We start from the raw sequence: 23,896 nt of genomic DNA, 5'->3' as shown, positions 1-23,896 counted from the left end.
ACCTTTCAGAGCTTCAGTTTCCCCTTCTGTAAAATGGCAATAAAAATACTTACACACCCACATACACACACAGTTGACGGGATTAACCATAAATGGGAAAATATATTAAAGTGCCTAATGTGAGATATAATACACATATTATAACATTCACCCTTTTTCAGTGGCTCTTAGTATATTCACAAAGTTGTACAACCATCACCGTTATCTAATTCCAGAACATTTTCATCCCCGCAAAGAGAAACCCTGTATTCGTTAGCAGTCACTCACCATTTCCCCATACCCAACTACTCCCAGAGCCTGGCAAGTGCTAGTCTACTTTCTATCTCTATGGATATTAAAAGTGCTGAATCTTTGCTTTTCTATAATTTTTAACTTTTGCAAAAGTGAAATACCTCGCACTGGGACAGACACATAATATGCACTTAATAAATATCATCTGTGTGTGTGTGTGTGTGTGTGTGTGTGTGTGTGTATAAATGGATAGGTGGAAAGATAGGTGGATAGATAGATGGAAAGAATGAGCACACTTAGTAGATTCATTTAACAAATACCCATTTGCACTTGAAAGGAAAATGGTCTATAGAGAGAAATAAGATATGACTCTTGCTTTCACAGAACTCGCCATCTAGTGGGAGAGAGGCACGTGCACCACTCACACGAATGCAAAGCCGAATGAAATTCGAGTTGGGTCTGAATCAGGGTGTGGGAACTCGGGGAAGATGTCAAGGTGGAGGTGGCACTTCTAGGATGCGTGAGCTTTCCTGACGTGGAGGGGAGGCTAGGGGAGGAGTCTGAGAACTGAGGCTGGGAGTCAGGGAGGGTGTTGTGTGAGGGGGATTGCCGGGACACCCAGGTCTTCACACCCCATCAGGACCTTGTCCTGCACCTCCACGGGCGTGAACAAGACATGTCTGTAAAGAAGCTATAAACACCGGGCAGGGAGTGACAGAGGCCAAATGGGAAAGGGAGGGAGAGGGTGAGCCGGGTCAGCTCACACAAGCCTGCACTGCCATCTGGGCAAGGATACCCCGAACAGGCTGTGCTCACGGCCAGGCATGCTGCGCCGCCCCACCCAAGCTGGTTTGACTGTGGCTAGCATCATATTTAAGAGGAAAGGGTGGCAGTCTCAGAGGTGAAGGAGCCTGGACTTCAGAGTCAGAGCTGACTCTGCCCTTTCTTAGCTGGGGACCTTGAGCAAGTGTTCACCTCTCTGAGCCTGTTTCTTCCTCTGTAAGATGGAAGTAGTGTTACTTACTTCAGTAGGCTTACAGATAAGGGTTCCAAAGTGCTGGACACAGAGCCTGGAACGAGGAATGCATGCTTCCTTACATGGCCATATAGATGCATTGGGGAGGCTAGACAAGGCAGATGAAGCATGCGTTCAAGGTCCCAGCAAGGCTGGGGTGTTAAAACATTTTTTTAGAAAAAGAATTTAGTAATTGATATATATTTTTTTAATTGAAGATGTCATCATGGGAGAAACCAGAATTTGTGGACTTCCTTGCATTTATTATACAAGGTAGTGTTGTTTTGTTTTGAATTATGCATGGAGGGATTGTCTTTTCAGTGTTTAGGCCTCCAAAGTTGTCACCAGGCCCTGAGGAGGGCAGAAATGGGGTGCAGATGCCTGTTGAGGCCAGGTGACGGCTGGGGAAAGGGAGCCGCGTGGAGTGAGGGAGATAATCTACCTGACTGCGGCCCGGCTCAGGGGAGAGTCTCTTGAACCTCGGGGGGAAACTCTTGAGAGTTTCTCCGGGGGACAGGAGGCCTGGAGGAGCATGGTAGGGTGAGCTGGGGACGCTGAGAGCAGAGATTTAAACCAAGGGTGGTGAGAGTTGCAGGACTCTAAGAAATCACTGAATTCAACTTCCCCATTTTACAGGCGGAGAGACAGAGCCCAGGAAGACAGAGATTTGCCCAGGATTATTCATGGAATTAGTGCCAGAGCAAGGATTGATTCAGGTTTCTGCTAGCTAGGAGGCTCCAAGGGCCCCTGCTTCCTATCCCCGCCCCCCCACAGTGGCCACCAGTTCCTCTTGGTGTCATACCCTTCTCCAAGCATCCCCAAGTCCCTGGTGCCCAGTGTGGGGGTTCAGAGACCCTAGGACACAGTCCTGCCTCAGGGCCACAGGCCAGGGGAGAAGCCAGACAGGCACCTAAGGGATAAGTAATTACCCTGTTGGTCTCTGTGCCAAGGCTCCCAAAAGGGCCACTTAGGGATGGCTCTCTCTCCAGAGGAGGCAGGCTGAGGTGGGCACCCGAGGCCCCCCAGAATTCGGCAGAGATGAGCAGGAAGGATGCACCCCCTGCAGAGAGCCGCAGGGAGCAAAGGGAGGAGAGAAGCTGGGGCTCCTGGGAACATGAGGTAACTGTTTAGCAGGGACAGAGGATACCTGGCCAAGGGACATGGGTGGGTGGAAGGGCTCGCCTATGAGCAGCCTCTGGTAATCGTTTCAGTACCTCAGGAGTTCCTGGGCACTGTCGTCTGATTGTGGGAGCTGTGTGACCCTCCTATGGAAGAAAATGCTTTTCCAAGCCTCTAGCCCCCCACTGACCACCTCCTCCCCTTTCCCTCCTGTAACTACACATGGGCCACACCCTCCAAAAGCCAAGGGAGGTTAGCATTTGCCTCCAGTCCTCCCTTGTCCTGACCAGGGATAGCCCTGGGTGGGAAGTCTCCAACTCTTCTGGATCGGGCTTTGTTGCTGTCTCTCTGTAGATACTTGAGCATGTTTACTCCGGTGGAATCCAGTGCCCCGGTGAAGTCCGGCAAGAACCCCACCTCTAAGGATTGTTAAAGGTGCCAGTGAGGTGACAGGTGTGAATGCCTCAGACCCAGCAGCCTGATTGGTGTCCTCGGGGTGAGTGGAGGGCCTTCAGAACAGGAGCATAAGCTGGACCTCAGGGTCGGGGAGAGGGGGGAGAGCTCCTGAGCAATGGCCTGCCTGGGGATGTCCAGGGGAGGGTGACCAAGGCTCCACCTCGCCAGCGTCACCCATCACCACTGGTACCGACTGCGCAGCCTCGCAGGATTCATGTAACCCTCTGGGGCCTCTGTGCACGTACAGTGATGCTCATAATGGTAACTGGGGATGCCGACCGTCCTGTGGGCCTGGCCAACAAGACTCCTGAGAGAGGGGTGCTTCCAGCTGTGTGGAGGACTCAGGGGGGGTGAATGTGAGCCGGGAGATCTGGGAGGGCAGGGGGATAGTAATTAGGTGAAGGGCCTCACGGGAGGGCGCCCCTGGAAGCAGGAACCCCAGGCACTGAGGGGCTTTCAGGCTGGGTGTGAACGACTGATAGTTGACTCTTCTTGAGACCCCTTTTGGCGAAGTACGGGCAGATCCACCGGGACTCCAAGCGGTCACGGCGGAAGGAAAGCCGGGAGGGGAGATGGCGCCCGCCTCCCCGCGTAAACCCGGCCGGCGCGCCCGCGGCGCCCCGCAGGTGCTAAGACAAGCCCCGCCCCGTCCGGGACGGCCTATGGGGGCCGCGGGGCGGGGCTGTGCTGACCCGGCGGGTCTGGCCACAGGAGCGGCGCCGGCGGCTCCAGCGCGCGCGGGCGAGGCGGCGGCGGCAGCGGTGGCCATGGCTGGCGCTCTGGCAGGTCTGGCCGCGGGCTTGCAGGGCCAGCGGGTCGTCCCCTGCCCGGACTCGGACTCCGACACAGACTCGGAGGACCCGAGTATCCGGCGCAGCGCGAGCGGGCTGCCCCGCTCGCAGGTCATCCACAGCGGTCACTTCATGGTGTCGTCGCCGCACAGCGACTCGCTGACCCGGCGGCGCGACCAGGAGGGGCCCGTAGGGCTCGCCGACTTCGACCCGCGCAGCATCGACCCCACACTCACCCGCCTCTTCGAGTGCATGAGCCTGGCCTACAGGTGAGGGCGGCTCCGGGGCCCGACGGCCTCGGCCCTCCTTGGTGGGACCGCGCGCTGGAGCTCCGGACACCCCACCCGGCCCCGAGCCTTGGTCCCTGCTGCGCTCCGATACTCCAGCCACATCCCGGACGGCCTCTGACCCCGGCCCAGCCCACCAGCCCCTGACCGGCATGCATACCTCCTGGTTCCCATTCCTCACCACCATTATTCCTCCTCAGGGCGCGGACAGCCTCCCTCCACCTCGACCCTGCAGGCCCACCGCGGGCCCCTCTCCCCGGTCCCAACTCCTTTGCCCTCAAAGAAATGCCAGGGCATCCCTCGCGCTCCCAGGACCTTAGGCCATCCTGCTATCCCCACCCTCCACCCCGGGGACACTCCACCCAACCACCTGCAGCCCTCCGCTCCCTCCCCTGCAGCCCCGGCCCAGACCCACTATTCTTGCATCCTCGCGATACTCCTCGTGCCCATGGTTGTCCTAATTCAAAGCAACGTTGACTGAAACCCAGTCTCTCGTCCAGACCGCAACCCCCAATTGCCGGGACACCTGTTCTTGACCTGCTAGGTCGAGGGTGGCGGGAGGAGGGTGCACCGGGCGGACCCTGGGGGGCCCAGCTTGCAGAGATTCCCAGCCGCGGCCCGGCAGGAGGTGCTGCAGGCCGCGCGGGGCTGGTACCCGAGAGGCCTGGGTTCGCCTACCCGGGTCGCCGCCCGAGGCTGAGCGCCTAACGCTGCCTGGGACCCCTGCTTGACGCGTTGCAGAGCGCTCGGGCCGCACCCGGCCCGAGCTCCACGCCCACGTCCCAGGGGAGGGCGCGAACCGGGTCCTGGCCTAGTGCCCTGGAGCAAAGTTCCCCGGAGCGGAGGGCCCAGGATAAATTATCAACGAAAACCGTAGGAGAGAAAGGGGGATCGGGCAGCCTTGATCTTTTCTCTGTGCAAATATTCCTCTTCCTCCGCCGCGCCTCCTCCCTTTCTGAGAACTGCTGGATACAGACTCCACTTGCAGCTCTGACAGGGAGCCCGGGTGGAGATTGCGGGGGGAGTGTGTGTGGCCCACCCCCACCCGCGGCCACCCAGCCGCGACCCCATTGGCTGGAGGCGGTGTAACCTTGGCCCACATGCTCTGGCCCCAGCCCAGGTCATGTTGCAACCTGATCGTCCAGGGCGCTGGACGATGTGGAAAGTTCAGATTCCCGTCCCTTTCCTCCCTCCCCCACTCGGACATCACGGGACCGCTTGGGACAGGGCATCCAAGGTTCTGGTACCCCGGATGCGGGCGCCTCTCCTCCCCAGGCTCCCCCAGGGTCCCCCATTTCCCACCCACTCCCAACTTCAGCTTCCTGCTTTATACTACACAGGGCTCTCCCCGCACTGGCCGACGCCCACCCCACTCCATACCCGGGGTGACCAAAAGGGGAGGTTCGGGGGAGGTGGCAAGGTATGGGAGGGAGCACACTGCAAGAAACGCCCCCACTAAGAGGCTGACTGGAGGCTGAGGTGACCCCAGTCAGGGGCAGCTGGGGTGCAGGGGGGCTGTGCTTTTTCCCTAAACACCCAGAATATTCCATCTCTCTGGCCTGCCCTGTGTGGGGGCCTAAGCGTGGGGGATGGAGGTGACTCAGCACCAGAGGAACTTTAGCATTCCCCCATTTCATAGGGAAAAAAACAGGCTCAGACTGGAACAGTGTTTTAGCTCTTAAAGACCCCCAATTATAGGGGTTCCCGGGAGGGGAGAGGATTGCGGAAGCCAGGGTGTCCCAAACGAGTGACTGGATGGGCAGGAGACAGCAAGCGAGGTGCTGGCAGACTGGTCAGCTTTTCCCTCAGCAGCGCAGTGTGGGCCATCAGAGGACTTCTCTAGAAGCAGGCCTGTGTTCCACAGTTCTGTGGGTAGAAGCCCCAGGGAGGCAGATTCTGGAACCTCCAAGAAAACACTTATTCATGGCCAGAGCTGTCTAGTTATGGAGAGAATGGCCTAGGGATGTGGGGGAGCAAGCAGGACCTGTCAGGGAGACTCTCAGGAAATTCCTTAGGTAGATATGTGTGGGGCGAGCTGAACTAGGAATTCTGAGTTTTCCCCATTCCATCCCCAAGAGTCCCAGATTTTCTATTGGTCTAAGAAGCCCTTGAACCCTGGCCCCAGGCTTCTGCTCCACTCCGCTCCCCTCCCCGGCCCAGCTCAGACCAAATCCTTTCCTCCTGGGCTGGGACGTTGTCACTGTCTCATCTCTCCCAGCCCTGCCTGGCCGCAAGGGCCATAACCTCAGCAGGCAAATGGAGGAGAGACGGCAGACAGGCTGGGGGTGGGGCACTGACTGATCAGAGTGCCGGGGGTTGCTGGGATACGGGCAGGGGCAACAAACTCAGGAGTCCCCCCAGTGCCACAAAAGAAGCTGTCCCAGGAGGTGTCTGAGTGCCCCTCCCCCATGTCTGCCTGCTGGACAGATGGTGTTTATCTCATCCAAGAGGGCGGGGCCAGCCAGCAGGCCTGGGTGCTAGGGCTATGTACTTGATTTGGGTAATGAGGCCTGTTGTGTCCTGGGTGGCAGTCCCCCCCCATCCCCAAAGCAAACACAGGATCCTGGAGACCAGAGAGGAGAGGGGACCCAGTGACCCATGTTCCCAGGGGGTTGCGGAATCACACTGCCACCCAGTCACCCCTCACCCCCAGGATGAGGGGGAGGCCTCTGGAGAGAGCAGGCCTGGCTTTCTGCAGACTAAGCCTTGGGGCCTCAGCCTTCCATGTGAGCAGGGGTTGGAGAAAGTGGGCTAGAGGAGACTTGTGTATACCCTGCTTGTGGACCATGAGGAGGGAGGGAGGGACAGAGGGACCAGCAGGGGTCTAAGACCCTGAAGATCCTGACCTCTTAGGTCACCTCCCTGGGGGTGGCACACTTGGCCTGTGCCTAGCAAGCCCCTCGCCTGTGTAGAGCCCTTCCACCTTGTGGATTTGATTGACTGCTAGGCTTAGGGTCAGGCTCAGGGTCAGGGTGCTGTCTCCCCACTGCCACCACTCCACCATCCTTGTTCCTTCCTTTGGGCCCTGAAGGCTGTTGTCTTATGCACACCCCTGAGAAGGGGCACACCTTCCAGCTCAGTCTAGATTGCCATCTTGGGGTTCTGGACTGGGCAGACACCAGAAGGGAAGTGAAAAGGCTCCCTCTCCACCCAGACAAACCTTATCCATCCCCTGGGCTAGAGGGGGCCAGCAAGACTGATGGAGAAAAAGCCACAGGCCTGAGTGAGTTTGGCCACGTGACCTTGGGCATGTCCCTTTCCCTTCCTGACCCTCAGTTTCCTTCAGTAAGAAATGGGTCCGAGAACCCTTCTCAGCCAGCCTGCAAGACAGATGCCTATGAGGCCGCTGGGCATTGTCGTTACAAGGACTGAGCTGATAAACAGGTTTCGGCCCTGGCTTTAGTTCTGGTAGTAGATTAACAAGCAGGTCTCGCCAGAGAACACAAGGGCCCCTAGTGGGGACCTGGGGGATATTTTAAAGGTCTGACTCTCGAGGTAGGAATTTCAGGTGGGTTAGAGCTAGGGGCAAGATTTGGGGGGGATCCCTCAAATTGCCCAGCCTAGATGAGTGCCTGGTGCAGGGGAAGAGTGTGGAGCCAGCCCCTGCAGAAGCGCCCTCCCGCCTTTCCCTTTCTCCAGCGTCCTCTGACCCAGCCCTCTCCCTCTGACAGTGGCAAGCTGGTCTCCCCCAAGTGGAAGAATTTCAAAGGCCTGAAGCTGCTCTGCCGCGACAAGATCCGTCTCAACAACGCCATCTGGAGGGCCTGGTATATCCAGTGTGAGTGGGCACCATGGGCCTCCCCGCAGGGGGGCTGCACCGGGGACTGCCCAGGAAACCCCAGGGCCCTCAGGGCCAGCACCAGCAGAGTGCCACCGGTCTTTTGGGGAGACCAGGCCCCCAGCACCAGGACCCCTGAACAGCTTCTCACCCCCAGAGGGTCTTGGATGTGAAGTTGGGCACAGTAGGGATCAGCCCTTGGAAGTCCTAAGGTGGGCTGAGATTTGGGGGACAGTTCAAGGCCCGTTCTATATCCCACTAGTGTAGTCAAGTGCCTCAAATGGTGGGGTAGAGAGAGGCATTAGACACTATCTGGACCAACTGCCTCACTGTGCAAAGGGGAAAACAGGAATCTTCCATGGGCCTCCACCAGCCTTTCAGTGAAGTCTTTACTGAATACCCAGCAGGAAACCCCCATGGAGATTTTGGGGAAGGGGCCCAGAGAGGCTGTGTGGTATAGTAGAAGGGACTCTGGACTTGGAGTTACCCAGAGCTGGTTTCCCACCCTGCCTCTGCCTCTTGCTGGCTGTGTGACTGCAGGCAAGTTGTCTAACCTCTCTGAACCTATTTCTTCATCTATAACATGAGGCCAGTAGTCCTACCTTGCATGGTTGGCACGGGGATAATGCGTAGGAATGGGCCTGGCACAAAGTTGGTGCTCAATAAATGATGGTTGAATCTGATGTACCCTTGAGGAGGTCATGGTCATTTATTTGGGGATACAAGACTCACCTACCCCCTATGGCAGGGTAGCAGAGGCTGAGAGGGCTTGGACAGTCGGCCCTGTATTGGGACCTTGTCCAGCTCAGTTAGGTCCTGCTGCAGAATCAAAGGCTGCGCTGAGCTGGGACACACAGCCCAGGAGGGAGCACACGGTATTCTTTGTACTGGCCCCGCTGGATTGCACCCAAGCAGAGAGAGGGAGCGTTTTCTGGTCTCTGTTCATCTATGTGACTGGCACTTTCACAGATCATCTTATTTAAGTCTTCCTAGCAACCCCGGGAGAGAGGTATTATTACCCCCATTTTATGGATGAGCAACTGAGGCCCCAAAGGCGAAAAAGGCGAATGACTTGTTCAGGGTCACAGAGCATAAAGGAAGCAGAGCTGTGGCCGGCTGGAAGTCCAGGGCTCTCCAGCTCTGAGCCCAGCACTCCTTCCACTGCTGCCTGCTGGCGGCCTTCCAGTCCTCGCCTGACAACACGCAGGTCGCCCAGTGGGGCAGTGGGAGCTACATGCCTTTTGAATGTCTCCTTGGGTCTCTGCCATTTCTAGGAACTTGCAGGATGGCCCTGGCTGAACCATAAGGCTTTTAGGCCAGGGGGAGTCAATGTCCCCCCACAAGGTTTCACCCTTCACCCTGCCCCCCCAAGCTGGATGGGACACAAGTGCTTCTCTCTGCAGAATAAATTTCTGATGCCACCTGGGGTCCTCGCCCAGACAGACAGACTCTGGTCTGCAGCACAAGTTGCTGGAAGGACCCCAGGTTCTGAGACAGACAGAGGTGGGTTTGAGTCAAGTTCTAGCATGCCCTAGCTGTGTGACCTTGGGAACATCCCTAGCCTCTGCTAGCCGAAGCCTGCTCATCTGTAAAGTGGGGTAATAACAGTCCTGCTGCTGAGGTTTGTTGTGGGTTTGCAGTGGGAGCATCCCTATCTCAGCCCAGGCCCTGACACACACAGGGGCTCCCGGAAGGAGAGCTGCAGGCATTTGTTATTATTACTGTGGTCGTAGGGGCAGCAAACGCAGGCCCATGACAAACGTCAGCACGCCTCCTCCCTGAGCACCCAAGGTCTGAGGGTGGGCTTCAGGAAAAGGGGAGGGTGGGGACCGCTGGAAGGCTGGCTGGCCCCACCCCCTCACGCCTGCCACCCCTCTGCAGGCTCCGGGCCTCCAAGATCCCCTCTTTGCCCACACCCCCAATCGTCTGGGTGTCCTCTGAGCTCCCGGAGCACTGTGCACCTCTTACGGACAGTCTCTCCCCCATGCACTGGCTCGTGTTATGTGTGTGCTTTCCTTAGCTCTCCCACTAAGCCCTGAGCGTCCTGATTTCCTGTGGATTCCCTGCCCCAGCGTGGGTTAGATGGCTGCATGAATGGATGAACTTATCAGTGATGAACTTATCAATAAAACCCGCCCCAGCTCCAGGAAGCCACATGGTCACTGCCCTTCCGTCCAGAGGGCAGGGTCCCTGGGTGGGGGAGGGGAGAGCCCAGCCAGGCCTGCTCAGCCCTGACTCTCTGGGGGCCCTGGGCAAACTTACTATTTCCTGGGGCTCATTCCCTGGGAAGCCAGGGGCAGATACTCTTGGAGACCCTCCTTGCTCTAACCTCCTGGTAGTCCACACACCCAAGGGCCCATTCTTTGTTTTCTGTCCAAGCCACACTCAGCCACCAGGACAGGCCCCCTCCCTTAATCCCATGGGGGTCGTTTTGGAGGATGTTCTTTAGAACAGAACTTTGTAAATGATGCTGAAGGTCCCAATAAACTTCATGTTCAGGTGGTCCCCCTCCTCTGTGTCCTCATTTGTCCCAGAGGAAGTTTGCCCAGGGCTGAGGCAGGACGGGCCCCGTCGACGCCCCTGAAGGGTGAGCGATCATCCTCTTTGTCAGGACTGCCAAAAAAAGTCACTGCATGGGGGTCCAGGGTTTCGAAGGCCTGCTATGTGCCGAGCTCTGTGCCAGATGCAGGGATTCAGGGCCAAAGGACACAGCTCCTGCTTTCCCTCCCAGCGAGGAGGCCAGCATGCAGAGAAATGGCGAGGCAGGGTGGAGAGTGAGGCAGATGGGACCATGGGGTTTCAGAGGAGGGAAGGCTTCCTGGAAGGGGGGCTACCCTGGGCTCTCCTGACAGGTGGGCAGAGGTGGACGAGGCAGAGGAGGGAAGGAAGGGCTGTGCCGTGTAGAATAAGACCAGAGAGTGGGTTGTGTGGGGAAACGGCAAGACTGTTTGGCTTCAAGGTGGCACATATGAGGGACACGGATAGGGGGAGGAGCAGGTGGGGGCCAGTCACAGAGGGCTTGGAAGCCCAGCGAAGGGATGTGGACTTCATCCTGGAGGTTTCACGGGCGTGGAGGGTTTCAGGCCTGAAGTGTGCTTCAGGAGGAAATGGCCTGGCCACAGCAGGAAGACGGACTGGAGGGTGTGAGGCTGGCATTGGGGAGGTCAGGTGACAAATGACACCAGACCAGGGGGCGACAGGGAGAATGTGGAGGGAAGACTATGGCGGAGGAAATGTCCCAGATCCTTGGAACTGAGACGGTTAGTCCAGGGATTAGACAGGAAGGCCAGGAGTCCAGGGGCGTTTCTGTGATTGGGAGGCAGTGTTGGCAGTCCAGGGAGACAGAGGCTTGGGAGGGACACTCCCAGACATCTGAAAGGGACAAAGTGTTGGGACATCCTAGTGGAGGTTCTCCAGGCAGCTGGGAAAAGGGTATGAAGCTGGAAAAGGGCAGGATGGAGAGATTGGGGGCGGGCCTTGCAGAGAAGCCAGGGAAAAGGGGTCAGGGAGGCAGGAGGACAGAGGGAAGTTTCCAGGGGCCGAGGGAGGAGGGGCCGAGGGCTAGGAGGATGGCCCTGGGGAGGACCAGGGCCTTGCCTTCAGGAGCTGGGCCGGTGGGGCGGGTGTGGGGCAGGCGCTGAGTCTGAGTCACGGAGGTGAGGATGAGCCTGGAGGAGTGCAAGTGCAGGTGGTGAGTGACGACTCCTCCAGAGTCTGGGGGAGCAGAGAGGTAAGGGGAAGAAGGCTAGCTTGTTGGGGGAACAAGGTTAGGGAAAGGTTTGGGAGGTGACAGAGAGCCTAGAATGTGTTTATAGGTCAAAAGGGAGGAGCCTGGAGAGAGATCAGGATTGGAGACAGGGAGGGGAGTGGAGGAGGTGGAAAAGGGCTCAGGTAGGTGGCCTGAAGGACAAGTGGTGGTTCTCTGAGGTGAGCGAGGGCAGTGCCAAGGAGCCTGAGGCAGGGGACCCCTGGCCTGCCAGTCTGACCAGGACCTTCTTGGGGCGGCTCACTCCCTGTCGCCTGCCCCACAATCCCATTCAGCAAGCATTGCTGGCACACCTACTAGGCTTCCAAGGGAGGCAGAGGAGGTGTGGGAGGTCGGTTTCACAGTGGGGCATAGAAATAGGAGATGTGGGAGGGCTAGAGCAGGCAGGAAGTCTTCCTGGAAGAGGTGGCACTTAATCTGAGCATCAAAGGCCAGGGTTTGGTAGTGTGGCACTTGGGTCCCAGTCCCCTTTGGGTGCGAGATGAGGGAGCTGGGCAACCGTGACCTGGCCCCCATCTCTCAGATGTGGAGCGGAGGAAGAGCCCCGTGTGTGGCTTCGTGACCCCCCTGCAGGGGCCTGAGGCTGACGAGCACCGGAAACCAAAGGTAGCTGAGACTGGGACCACCACCCACCTGCCTCCCCACCAAGCCTGGCCCCTCCCTTCCGTCGCTCCTCGTGCAGGGCGGGAGGGGCTGGCCCGGATGGGGATTGGGTGAGGGATGGGGGTGGGGGGCGGTGCTACCTCTCGCACTGAGCCCCTCCCCGACACTCCCCAGGCCGTGGTCCTGGAGGGGAATTACTGGAAGCGGCGCATCGAGGTGGTGATGCGCGAGTACCACAAGTGGCGCATCTACTACAAGAAGCGGGTCAGTGGGGGCCCGGGGGAGACCCCAGACCTTCCCCCTGCGGCTGCTGGCTCCCCCCGACTCCGCCCTCCATTAAGACCCAGGCTGACAGCGCCACCGTGTGGCCACGGGGGCTCCTTGCAGCCACCTTACCTCCCAGGGCGGAGGAGCTCCTGAGGGGAAATGAGGGATCCCGTTGATCTGGGAGCACTTGTGAGTAGGGGAGGCCTTGGTGGGAACGATGGAGGAGGGGGCAAGGGACCTGGTGTCCACGTCTGTATGTTCCTGCAGCTCCGTAAGTCCAGCAGAGAAGGGGATCTCCTGGCCCCAAAGCAGGTGGGTGCTCCCTGGACCCAGAGAATTGACAGCTTCCCTCTGGGCGGACAGGACAGTGGCTGCGGGTGAGGGTGGGAAGTGAGGGAGTGGGCTTATCTCCTCTGGTTAACTGAGCCCTTCTCCCCTTGGGAAGGGAAGCCTTGGAGGGCACAGTGGTGGGAAAACCCCAAGGCTTCTGGTTGAGCAAGTGGTGGGGAGGCATGGGGGAACAGAGGGCCCTAAGAACTGGTGTCCAGATAGGAAGAAGTACAGGGGCAGGAAGGGGACCCTTATGTCTTCAACAGGCCATCCTGGTCTGTCTCCTGGGGGGAGTTGTTCAGAGGCCAGTGGGGTGACACTAGCCTTTCAGGTAGCAAACTGGGTCCACCAGAGAAAGGTGGGGAGGGGCTGTGCAGAGAGAGGCCTTGTGGCCGGCTAATCACTTTGTCCCCCAGGCCGGGGGCAGTGGGCAACCCTGTGTCCCCAGCCTGGGGAGGAGTGGGGCTGCTGACAGCTCTGTCTCCCTAGGCGGAAGGTGGGTGGCAGTCACCGGAGCGATGGTGCGAGCAGCTCTTCTCCAGCGTGGTGCCCGTGCTACTGGGGGGCCCAGAGGAGGAGCCCGGCGGGCGGCAGCTTCTGGACCTCGATTGCTTTTTGTCCGACATCTCCGACACACTCTTCACCATGACTCAGCCCAGCCCCAAGCCCCTGCAGCTGCCCCCCGAGGACGGTGAGGGCGTGCACCTGGGAAGGGAGGCCTGTGGGAATCCAGGCAGCCAAGAGGGGACAGCTGGGGACAGTGCCCCCATTCCAGCCTGCCTGCTGCTCCTGACGGCACCACTGCCCCCCTCCAGCCTACGTTGGCAATGCTGATATGATCCAGCCGGACCTGACACCTCTACAGCCCAGCCTGGATGACTTCATGGAGATCTCAGGTGGGCAGGCCCCTCCCCCAGGGTGGGGTGGATGGGCAGGGTCAGTGCGAGGAAAGCCCCAGTATGATTATGAGACCTCGGGCCAGTCCCGGGGCCCTCTCAGAGGATGGACGGTCTGGGTGACTTCTGAGGGATCTTCCTGGTCTCCCTTTTCTGGCTTTGGGATGCAGCTGGTGTGGCCTCAGGTGAGAGCAGGGCCCTTCAGGGTACCCAGGCAGGGAACAGGGGACGAGGAGCATTGGTGCTGCAGGCTCTGGGAGCTCCCAGGAGAGCGGTGCACGCTAGGACTCTTTCAGGGATTTGGATTTGTTTGGGTCAATTTATTATTTACATCATTCATTTTGAAAACTGTTTGTTAAAGAATATTTCAAACATACACACAAGTAGAGAGAGAGTACTTCAATGGGCGCTCCTGTGACCATCACCAGCTTCAACATTTACTGCTCTTGGCCAGTCTTGTTTCATCTCGACCTCACTCACTTGTCCCCTCCGATGTTATTTTTAAGAAAATCCCAGGTATCATATCTTGTAAGGCACTTTCTAAAGCAGTGTGTTTCCCTGCCTCCCTCTTCTGACCCCCAGGGCACCAGGTCACTCACTGGCTTCTTCTGCCCTTCCAGAGGTCCTCACGTCGGTAATAGCACATGTGTCTCTTTCTGCTTTCGCAACAGCCTCTCCCACGTCACTTTCTTTACTCGGCTGTAGGTCTTGGAGACTGTTCCCGATGTTCATACAGTTAGGGGACTCTGGAGCCATTCTGGGGGTCACAGAGACATCGGGGCTCGCCCTATCTCAGCCAAGACCCAGGGGACAGAAAGGGGGTCCCTGGCATAAAGGCGTAGTTTCGTGACCCCTCCACTCCTCCCCCACAGGGTCCTGGGCCCATCGGTCAAGATGTGGAGGCCCGTGGGGCGGGGACTAGGGAATGAGGAACCACCCCCACCCCTGCCTCAGCCCTGGGCGGGAGTGGGGGCTGTGGGGGCAGAGGCGTTGATGGCAGTGCCCTGGGAGCAGACCAGCCTGGGAGGGCAGCGGCCCTGTCTGGGCACACAGACCCCTGCCACAGGTAGGAGCCCACCCGCCCTCACCCCGGGCTCTGGGCAAACCTGGGGCTAGGAAGTGACTTCTCTCAATCTAGGGTGGCTGCTGGGGTGGGGGTGAGTGTGGGCAACCCGTGGTAGGGGATGCCACGCAGAGGAGGTGGCTAGTGTGGCCCCTTCAAGAGCTTTGTCCACCGGGAGGGCAGGGAGCACCAGGGCCACCAGGGCTGCCTCTGATTGTCCCCAAGAGCACCTCACTTGAGAGGAAACACCGTGAGGGGCCAGAACTCGAGGGAGGGAGGGGGTTCGGTGAGGGGAGACCTCAGTGAGGGGCAGGAGGCCTGGGTGAGGGGCGCTGAGGGAAGAGGAGGGGAGCTTGGGACGAGAGAGGACTCAGAGAGGAGATGGCAGGTCAGTGGGTAAACAGAGGCTGGGGAGGGACTCAGGCTCAATGGGCGGCTCTCTCAAGGCCGGGCAGGGACAAGTGGGCAATCTGTGGTAAGGAGATGGTGCTGACTCAGTAATGAGCTGGGCTTGCTGCTCCATGAAGCCCTCGAGGCCTGGGGAGTGGGTAGCAGCAGTGAGCAGGGAGCCGCTCTGTGGCCCTCAGCATCCAGGGGCCAGGCCTAGTAGGCAGCTGGTTCTAGAGCCCAGGCCTCAAGGGGCCTAGTAACAAGGCTTATAGTCCTCGGGGAGTGGAGGATTAGTGACCGCTCACCCTCTGCCACCCAGTCCCTCTGTTAAAGGGAGGCAGCAGGACAGCAAGACAATCCCTCCCTTCTGACCATGTGGCCAAGAAAGACACACATGCGCACACACACACACACACTCAGACATAGCGACGTGGGCGCAGAGCACACAGGCATACGCCGAGCACCTCACATCAGGGCAAGTGCACAGAGACAGAGCTATAGACAGGGGGACAGACACACAGGGAGGCAGGAGACCTCACACTGACACAGGCAGAGCTGGCTGCCCAGCGACACCTAGGCCCCAGAGTCACATGGGATGCACACACAGGTTTAACCCCGTCAGGCTGGAGGTTTGGTGTGGTCTTATCTGTCCCACTGCTAGGTCTCCTTCAAGGTGGCCCCTGGGAGAGAGGCCTACCCAGCTCTCTTGGCTGGGGGGCCTGGGCCATCCAAGGCCAGTGGGGTCAGATCCGACCAGACCAGGAGGCCTGGGGAGCTGGTGCAGACTGAAGGCTGGTCAGGGTCAGAGAAAGGTGCCCGGAAGGGAGCGGGTGGGCGGGCGGCGCCCAGGCCCGGGATGTGGTCAAGCCGCAGGCAGCTGCTTCCCAAAACCAGAATAGCCCAGGGCTTACACAACCCGCACCCCAAACAATCTGGCTGCCCCCTCCCCGCCAGCCCTTCCAGGCTTTCCAGCCCCCCTGACTCCTGCCCCCACTCTGAGCCCACCCTCTGACCCCTGCTGTCACCCCCTTAGCCCTTTCACTCCACTCCTGGGCTCTATGCTTGTTGCCCCATCTGTCGACCTTCCTCAAACCAACTTGTCCCAGACCCACTGACCGCCTGAGCCCTCTCACCCCTATCTTACCCCTTGAACTCCTGTCACCCTGCAGCTCCTCCCCATCCCAGACCTCCTCCCTTGGACCCCACCCCTTTCCCTCCCTGGCACTCTCTATTACCCCCCTTTCTATGTCCCCAGCAGGGCTGCTAACCGGAGCAGACATGGGAGTGCCCAGGCCTGGGGATGGGGAAGGCGGCCTTATGATCCAAGTGTGGGGCTCGGTGGGAGGGCTGCTCCCAGGGGTCCTGTGCACACCCCCACAGTCCCCTGCTGTCTCCCACTCAGGCCCATCCCACCCGCGCCTCTGTTGCTGCTTCCCCTGAGTGAGACAGAAACTCTCCCAGTTTCACAATCTCCTGTGGAAGCCCCCCCTCCCCCGCCGGCCCCCACCCCACCACCAGCCCAGCCTGGGGACAGGGCACGAGGCCCACTCTCCTCCCACTGCTTCCAGACGCAGCCTTAGCCCTAACTGCTGCCTCCCTGTGTGTCTGAATTACAGATTTCTTCACCAGCTACCGCCCCCCACAGACGCCCATGCCTTCGAACTTCCCAGAGCCCCCCAGCTTCAGCCCCGTGGCCACCTCCTCCTTCAGCAGTGGGATCCTGGGCTCAGAGGTGCCCCCTGCCTCCTCGGGCATGACCCACCTCTCGGGGCATAACCTGCTGCAGGTGAGCTCATCACAGCCCGCCCAGCCCTGCCCAGCCCACCTGTCCACGGCTGGGAGCTTTTCAGGGTACTTCTCGAGTGCTGGTCCTGTGCTTGGTCAACCAAGGGGCTGGAGGAGGAGAAAGTCCCCATCTCTGCCCTCCAGGAGGGCACAGTTCAGCTGGGGAGGAAAGACCCTTGTGAAGCAGAGCTGACGAGATGGTTGTGGGAGGGAGGCTGAGGGCAGGAGAGCATGGAGCAGGGCACTGCCGAGGGCCGGCTTGCTTATGGAAGGCCTCCTGGAGGAGGGGGAGTTCTGGGCCTTAGTGAACGGGTCAGGTTTGGACAGAAGAGACCAGCAGAAGGCAAGCCAGAAGGGAGGAGAAGCATGAACGGGAGCATGGAGGCAGGAGCCAGAAGGGAGGAGAAGCATGAACGGGAGCATGGAGGCAGGAAGCTGAGCCTGTGTGCTTAGGGAACAGTGAATCTACCAGGCCCAATTCACATGTTGCCTCCCTGCTGCTAGGTTAGATGCCTTTCCCTCCATCATTAGACTTTCCCGCACTATTGTAGTTCATCACTGAGGGGTCTCTCTCCTCGACTAGAGAGTGAGCTCCTTGCTGGAAGGGCTGTGTTTTGCTCACCACTGCATCTTCCATGCCTAGCACAGTTCAAGCACATCAACAGCACTGGGTAAATGGTTGCCCAATGATTGAGCAAGTGAGTGAATGAATGAGTGTATGTCTGGGTGTGTTGGTGAATAGATAGAAGGGTTGTAGATGGGGGTAGATACTTACGTGGGTTGGTGTAAATATAGGGGTGAGTGGTTGGTTGGATGGATGGGCTGGTAGATGAATTCATAAATGAGTTTGGTGGATCAATGAATCAGCTGGTGGGTGGATACATGGCTGGTGAATGTATAGATGGTGGATAGACGGATTGTGGATGGGTTGGTGGATGAATGAAGGAAGTGTAGATGGCTAGATGGATTGGTGAATGGGACAGTACCCATTGGGCTGGTGGAAAGATAGATGAGCTAGCTCACAGATGAGAGAATAAATACGTAGGTGAATGGATAGAGGAGGGATGGAGGGATGGAGGGATGGAAGGATGGATGGATGGATGGATTAGTGGATGGATTGGTGGATGGATGGATAAATTATTTGGTGAATGAATGGGTGGGCAGGAAGATTGATGCTCTTTCTTATGCCTAATTTGTGCATCAATGTGTTCCACTCCCTTTCCTCATTAAATTATAATTTCCCTGGTGTATGTGTTGAGGGGCAGGGATCATTTCTTCTGTCTCTCCCAGTGCTCAGTCCAGCGCTCAGCCAAGGCAGGAGGCTGCCCGGGTGGCCACAAAGGCCAGCTTTCTCCCCTGCTCTCTATCTGTCCTCCCACCCAGGCTCGGAGCAGCTGCCCTGGCCCCCTGGATTCCGGTGCCTTCCTGAGCTCTGATTTCCTCCTTCCTGAAGACCCCAAGCCCAAGCTCCCACCGCCTCCCACACCCCCACGGCTCCTCCAATACCCTGTCCCTGCCAAGGGGCCTGGCCTGGAGCCCCGTCCCCCACCCCACTTCCCTCCCATGGCTCCGCCCCCTGCTGTGCTGCAGGAAGAGTCTCTCTTCTCTCCCAGATTCTCCTTCCCTACTGTCCCTCCTGCCCCGGGAGTGTCCCCACTACCTGCTCCCACTGCCTTCCCACCCACCCCACAGCCTGGCCCAGGCCCTGCCCCCTCCTCCTTCCCCCTTCTCCCTTCCGGGTATCCGGAGCCCCCATTTGGGCCTCACTTCACAGTGTCCCACAGCCTGCGGCCCAGAGGCAAGCCCCCCACCCCATCCCCTAGGGGGCAGAGGCCCAGCCCCTGCACCTTGGCCCCTGCTGCTGCCAGCCCCGCTGCCACTGCTGGGGGCAACAACCCCTGCCTCACCCAGCTGCTCACAGCAGGTGAGATGCGAGGTGCAGGGTTGACAGAGGGGGAGATGGGGACCTAATGCAGAAGTGGGGAGCCTGTGGGAGCAGAGGAGAAGGTTGAGGGCCACGCTCCACTGGAGGGCAGGGTGGCGAGGAATTAGGGACATGGGCCCTGAATCCGTAAGGGCTGGGCGATGACGGGGTTGGGGCCAGCCCCAGTGGCCCTCACAGTTCTGCCTGTGCACAGCCAAGCCTGAGCAAGCCCTGGAACCACCACTTGTGTCTGGCACGCTCCTCCGGCCCCCAGGGTCCCCGGTAAGATGGCAGGCACTGGGAGGTGGGGGTGAGCCCCGGGGCTTCACTCCAACTCTCCGCCCTTCTCCACTCCAGCAGGAGACGGTCCCTGAGTTCCCCTGCACCTTCTTTCCCCCAAACCCGGCCCCCACACCGCCCCGGCCACCTCCCGGCCCAGCCACACTGGCCCCTCCCAGGGCCCTGATTGTCCCCAAAGTGGAGCGGCTCTCACCCCCAGCACCCAGCGGTAAAGAGGGGTTGCAGGGATTGGGGGGCTCCCAGGAGTGGAGGGAGGAGAAAGAAGAAGGGGGGACCATGTCTGGGGCCAGGATGAAAGGGACAGGCAGTGGGACCCTCTCCTCTGTGTTGGTCTGTCTGGGGTCTGTCTGTCCCTGCCACAGGAGGTGAGCGGCGGCTGTCTGGGGAACTCAGCTCCATGCCAGACCCGGGGACCCTGGGCGTCCGCGTCTCTCCCCCTCAGCCCATCCTAAGCCGGGGCCGTCCAGACAGCACCAAGGTGGCACCATCCCCCCACCCCAAGATCTGTTTGCTACCCCCAGGCCCTCCCACACTCCCTGCTAGGCTCACCCCACTCGCTGTCTGCCCCCCAAGACTGAGAACCGACGCATCACACACATCTCTGCGGAGCAGAAGCGGCGCTTCAATATCAAGCTGGGCTTCGACACCCTGCACGGGCTGGTGAGCACACTCAGCGCCCAGCCCAGCCTCAAGGTGAGCCCCCAGCCCAGAATGGCACCGCCAGAACCAGGACCAAAGCCCCAGGGCCCTCCAGACACCCTGTTGCCTCCTCCCGCCTCAGTGCCTCAGCGGGTCCTGGGGTGGGGGCGCCTCCAGCTCCTCAGCCCCCTGGTGATGCCGCAGATGAGCAAAGCCACCACGCTGCAGAAGACGGCCGAGTACATCGCCATGCTGCAGCAGGAGCGGGCGGCCATGCAGGAGGAGGCCCAGCAGCTGCGGGACCAGATCGAGGAGCTCAACGCTGCCATTAAGTAGGTGGAGGACCTGCGGGCGCTGGGCCAGAGGGCATGCTGCCTGACTCCCAGCCCCACCCCCCATACCCCCAGCCTGTGCCAGCAGCAGCTGCCTGCTACCGGGGTGCCCATCACACACCAGCGTTTCGACCAGATGCGAGATATGTTTGACGACTACGTCCGGACCCGCACCCTGCACAACTGGAAGTTCTGGGTGGTATCCTCACCTGGCTAGCGGCGGGGTGAGCTCTGCAGCCGGACCAGGCTGTGCCTGACTGCAGGCTCAGCTCCACAGGCCAGGCGGGTCTCAGCTGCTCCCAGGGGAAGGGGCTCTGGTTACACCCCCTCCTTCCAGGCTCTTGGCATCTTGGCCAGCAGGATTGCCCAGTGCCGGGCTGGGAGCAGAAGGAAACCGAGGGGGAAGCCCCTGGGTGAGGAGACCACAGCCCTGCCCTCAGAAAGTCCCAGGGCCAGTTTGCAAGAACCTAAACTCAGTGGCATGAGTGAGGCGGGCCCTAGGGAGGATGTGGAATCTCTCCCTCCCTTACCTGGTCAAGCTCTTAACTGAGCTGGGGTGGGAAGCCCAGGGATGGGGGATAGTCCAGCCCAGAAGAAGGGCTGTGGAGGAGCTGGGGGAGGGGCCTGAGAGCCAGAGGGCTGGCAGGCCTTGGCAGTATGGGAGGGTGACTGCAGTAGGGGTCCTCAGGGTTCAAGGCTCCACACTGGGCAGGCCCTTCCCCTGGTTTGGGCCAGATGTCAGGGCTACATGTAAGGTGTGTGAGGGCACTGGCTGGATGACAGGCCTGCTCCTTGACCTGGGCCCAGTTCAGCATCCTCATCCGGCCTCTGTTTGAGTCCTTCAATGGGATGGTGTCCACGGCAAGCTTGCAGAGCCTCCGCCAGACCTCGCTGGCCTGGCTAGACCAGTACTGCTCCCTGCCTGCTCTCCGACCAAGTACGTGAGCCACCTGCCTACCCACCGGGGTCCAGGCCTCAGAGCAGGGGTTCCACTCACTCAGACACAGGTCCAGCCTGTCTTGAACAGCCTGGGGTTTTGGCCATCCCACCATGCCCCTTGGATGGTCCTCCAGCCACCAGGACACCTGCAGACAGAGGTCCTAGGAGGTGCTGATGGTCTTGCCAACTAGTACCTCCCCCATTCCTTTATCTTCAGCATCCAAAGGTAGGGCCCTGACCCCGGGAGGTGTCTCTCTCTTTCTCTCTCTTTCCCCAGCTGTCCTAAACTCCCTACGCCAGCTGAGCACATCTACCAGCATCCTGACGGACCCAGGCTGTATACCCGAGCAAGCCGCACGGGCAGTCACAGAGGGCACCCTCGGCAACCCTTTATAGTGCTGGCCAGACCCTGCCACTCACTCAGCCACCCTGGGGCTGCTTTCCCTGGGCATGGGCTCCAGGGACAACTTCTGGGCACTCCCTCCTGCCCCAGGCCTTGGCTTTCTCCTTTCCCAAGGGTCGAGCAGGGCCCAAGTCTCTTCCAACCTCCTGGAAGCTGGGAAGAACTGAGTTCCAGTCCCTGCTCTGCTAGTGACTAACACTGTGACCTAAGGGACTCATACTCCCTCTTTGGACCTCCGTTTTCCAGTCTGCAAAATGGGGATGGGGAAGCTTCAACCAGAAGATGATCTTGAGGCCTTAGCAGCTGTGACACCTGGAGGCCTAAATTCGCAACTCTGGGAGCTTGAAGGAGGGAAGCAGACAATCCTGTTTCCCTGTCACTTCCCCCTGCTCCCCCACAGGTGGAGCACAGGCCCCTGTTTCTGAGCAGACAAGCAGATGAGGAGGTTCCCTCTCTCTGTGCCTTCACTGGTAGCCTGGAGGGGCTGCAGGATGGTGTCCGTGGGTGAGGCCAGGGAGGTCTGAGCCCAGGAGAGACCCAGGCAGGGGGTGGCCAAACCAGGGCAGGCATCTTGTGTGTGTGGGTATGTGTGTGTGGATTTTGTAAAGAATTTTTAACCAATAAAAACAAAAACTGTCGGGGACTGTTGGCGTGTCTCACTCAGATGGAGAGCTGGTTGGCAGTAGGAGGTGGTCTTATAGAGGGCCTTGTGGGCCATGAAAGGGCCTTAGCTTGTCCTCTGAACTGGAAGTCACTGGAGGGTTTTGAGTAGAGGTGGGACACGATCAGATGTAACTTCTTAACAGGATCCCTCTGGATGCTGAGTTGAAAATAGGCCACAGTGGGGCAGGGGCAGAAGCAGGGAGAACAGTTGTAGGCTGCTGCTGTCATCCAGGTGAGAGATGACAGACACTTGTCCTGGAAATCCTCCCTCCGTGGCCAAGAGAAGGTTCAGAGACGCTTACCACCTTCCAAGTTGGAAGAGGGCAGAGCAGGACCAGGGAGTGGAAGTGACAGGGCCTTCCATCGGAACCATCCAGAAGGAGAACATGCTGCCTCAGTGACCTCCCCACTACGTGAGATGTGCAGGCAGAGGGTGGATGGCCACTGGCTGGGATGTCTTAGAAGGAACTGATACTTCAGATGGGGAGTTAGGGTAAATGGCCCCAAGACTTCATTGATCCTTCCATTGATCCATTTAACAAATATTTCCTGACGGCCCACTACGGGCCAGGTGCTGGTCTTGGCTCTGGAGATTCTTCACTGCTGTACCCCTGTCCTCATGGAGCTGACATTCAAGCCTGGCGAGGCTGATCCTCTCACATCTTCTCAGAACTTTGCAGGATGTTTGCAGGATATAAACAGCAGGCAGTCTTCTGGAGGCTTTGACTTTCCCTCATTCATGTAGAATAATAATAATAATAATAACAAGAACTGCACAGTTATGTAGTGTTTACTACATGCCAAGCACAATTCTAAGCACTTTATGTGTATTAACTCACTTGCTCCCACAGCACCTACCTCTGCAGGCCTGTTGTGAGGACTTAAGAGCACACATACATAAAGCACTTACAACAGTGCCTGGCATATAGCACTGTGGAAGAGCTATCACAATGTTATCATCATCCCCATTTTACAGTGAAAAATTGAGGCACAGAGAGGTTACCTAGCTCAAAGATGCATGGTTGGTGACGTGGCCCCCCAGACTGTCTGACTCCAGAGTCTCTGCTCTTAGCTACTTTTCACTGTGCGGGTGACAAGTTCACCCAGCCTCTAAGTGCCCTTTGCTGCTGCAGACACAGACTGAAGTGGCTCTCTGAAAGGTGAGATCCTGGCAGTTTGTGCTCTGCTGGCTTCACCCACTCACACCCTGCAGGAAGGTCCCCATAAGACACCTCCCTGACCCTCTGTTCCCCTCTAGATGCCACCTTCCCTTGAGAGAGTTGTCTATACTTGCTCTCTGTCCCTCTCCCCCTGCCATTTACCTCCAGCCCCTGCCTTTGGGCTCCTCCTTCCCCTTGCCACCCCAGCCTCACCCCTTCACGAACTCTGCTCTCATGCAGGTCACGTGACTCCCTTGTTGCCAAATCCAACAACCGCTCTCCACTTCTCTTCTTGCCTTCCCCCGGGCCCTCAGAACTCCTTCTTGAAGCACTCTTTCCCTGTGGATCCAGAATTCTGGATCACAGGAATCCAGGAAGGAGCTCACCAGGCTCTCCTTCCTCCTCCCCGCCAGTGCCCTCCCAGGTCCTGCTGTGGGAGTCTTCCTCCACGGGTCCCTCCGTGGCCCGCTGCCCTTCTACTCTGTGGCAAGCCCTGAGCAATGCCATCCCCTTCAGCCTCTGCTGAGGACCCTCTATTCCGTATCTGCCCTGCTTTCCCCCTAGAGCTACACAACCACATATCTGACTGCCAACTGACCCCTCCCTCTGAATGATCCACAGCTCCCTTAACTTTGAAGGAGCCAAAACAGAACTGATCATTTCTGAGACTGTAGCCCACAGTCTTTCCCCTCCAATCTGATCCTCATGCTCCCCATCCCCAGGAAAGGCACCACCATCCAGACACTTGTGCAAGCTGGA

General features: G+C 58.8%; 1 protein-coding gene across 6 annotated transcripts; it reads left to right on the top strand.

Moving 5' to 3' along the window:
- The first annotated feature begins 3,588 nt into the window (after window positions 1-3,588).
- Window positions 3,589-21,950, top strand: MLXIPL (MLX interacting protein like). Of its 6 annotated transcripts, XM_004442117.3 has the most exons (17): window positions 3,589-3,881; window positions 7,571-7,677; window positions 11,967-12,049; window positions 12,221-12,310; window positions 12,581-12,625; window positions 13,133-13,334; window positions 13,459-13,539; window positions 16,609-16,778; window positions 18,161-18,701; window positions 18,916-18,983; window positions 19,059-19,209; window positions 19,364-19,479; window positions 19,575-19,694; window positions 19,845-19,972; window positions 20,048-20,171; window positions 20,780-20,909; window positions 21,189-21,950. In XM_004442117.3, the coding sequence occupies exons 1-17, from the start codon at window positions 3,589-3,591 to the stop codon at window positions 21,305-21,307; spliced, it is 2,568 nt and encodes an 855-aa protein (XP_004442174.2). In that variant the 3' UTR covers window positions 21,308-21,950. The 6 variants fall into 6 exon arrangements, with proteins under 6 accessions (XP_004442174.2, XP_087273857.1, XP_014652051.2 ...); XM_087417731.1 differs by having other exon boundaries at window positions 19,575-19,972; XM_014796565.2 differs by having other exon boundaries at window positions 18,916-19,209.
- Window positions 21,951-23,896: the final 1,946 nt, after the last annotated feature.

Source organism: Ceratotherium simum, chromosome 26, assembly GCF_057802395.1.
Source record: "Ceratotherium simum simum isolate JZ-2026a chromosome 26, ASM5780239v1, whole genome shotgun sequence".
Lineage (NCBI taxonomy): Eukaryota > Metazoa > Chordata > Mammalia > Perissodactyla > Rhinocerotidae > Ceratotherium > Ceratotherium simum.
The sequence above is the reverse complement of the archived record's forward strand: the minus strand, read 5'-3'. Positions and strand labels throughout refer to the sequence as shown.

Coding starts and splice junctions, on each gene's coding strand:
- MLXIPL (XM_087417731.1), top strand. CDS start 3,589: ATGGCTGGCGCTCTGGCAGGTCTGGCCGCGGGCTTGCAGGGCCAGCGG. Junction 7,678..11,966: donor GAGGGCCTGGTATATCCAGT/GTGAGTGGGCAC, acceptor CCCATCTCTCAG/ATGTGGAGCGGAGGAAGAGC. Junction 13,335..13,458: donor GCAGCTGCCCCCCGAGGACG/GTGAGGGCGTGC, acceptor GCCCCCCTCCAG/CCTACGTTGGCAATGCTGAT.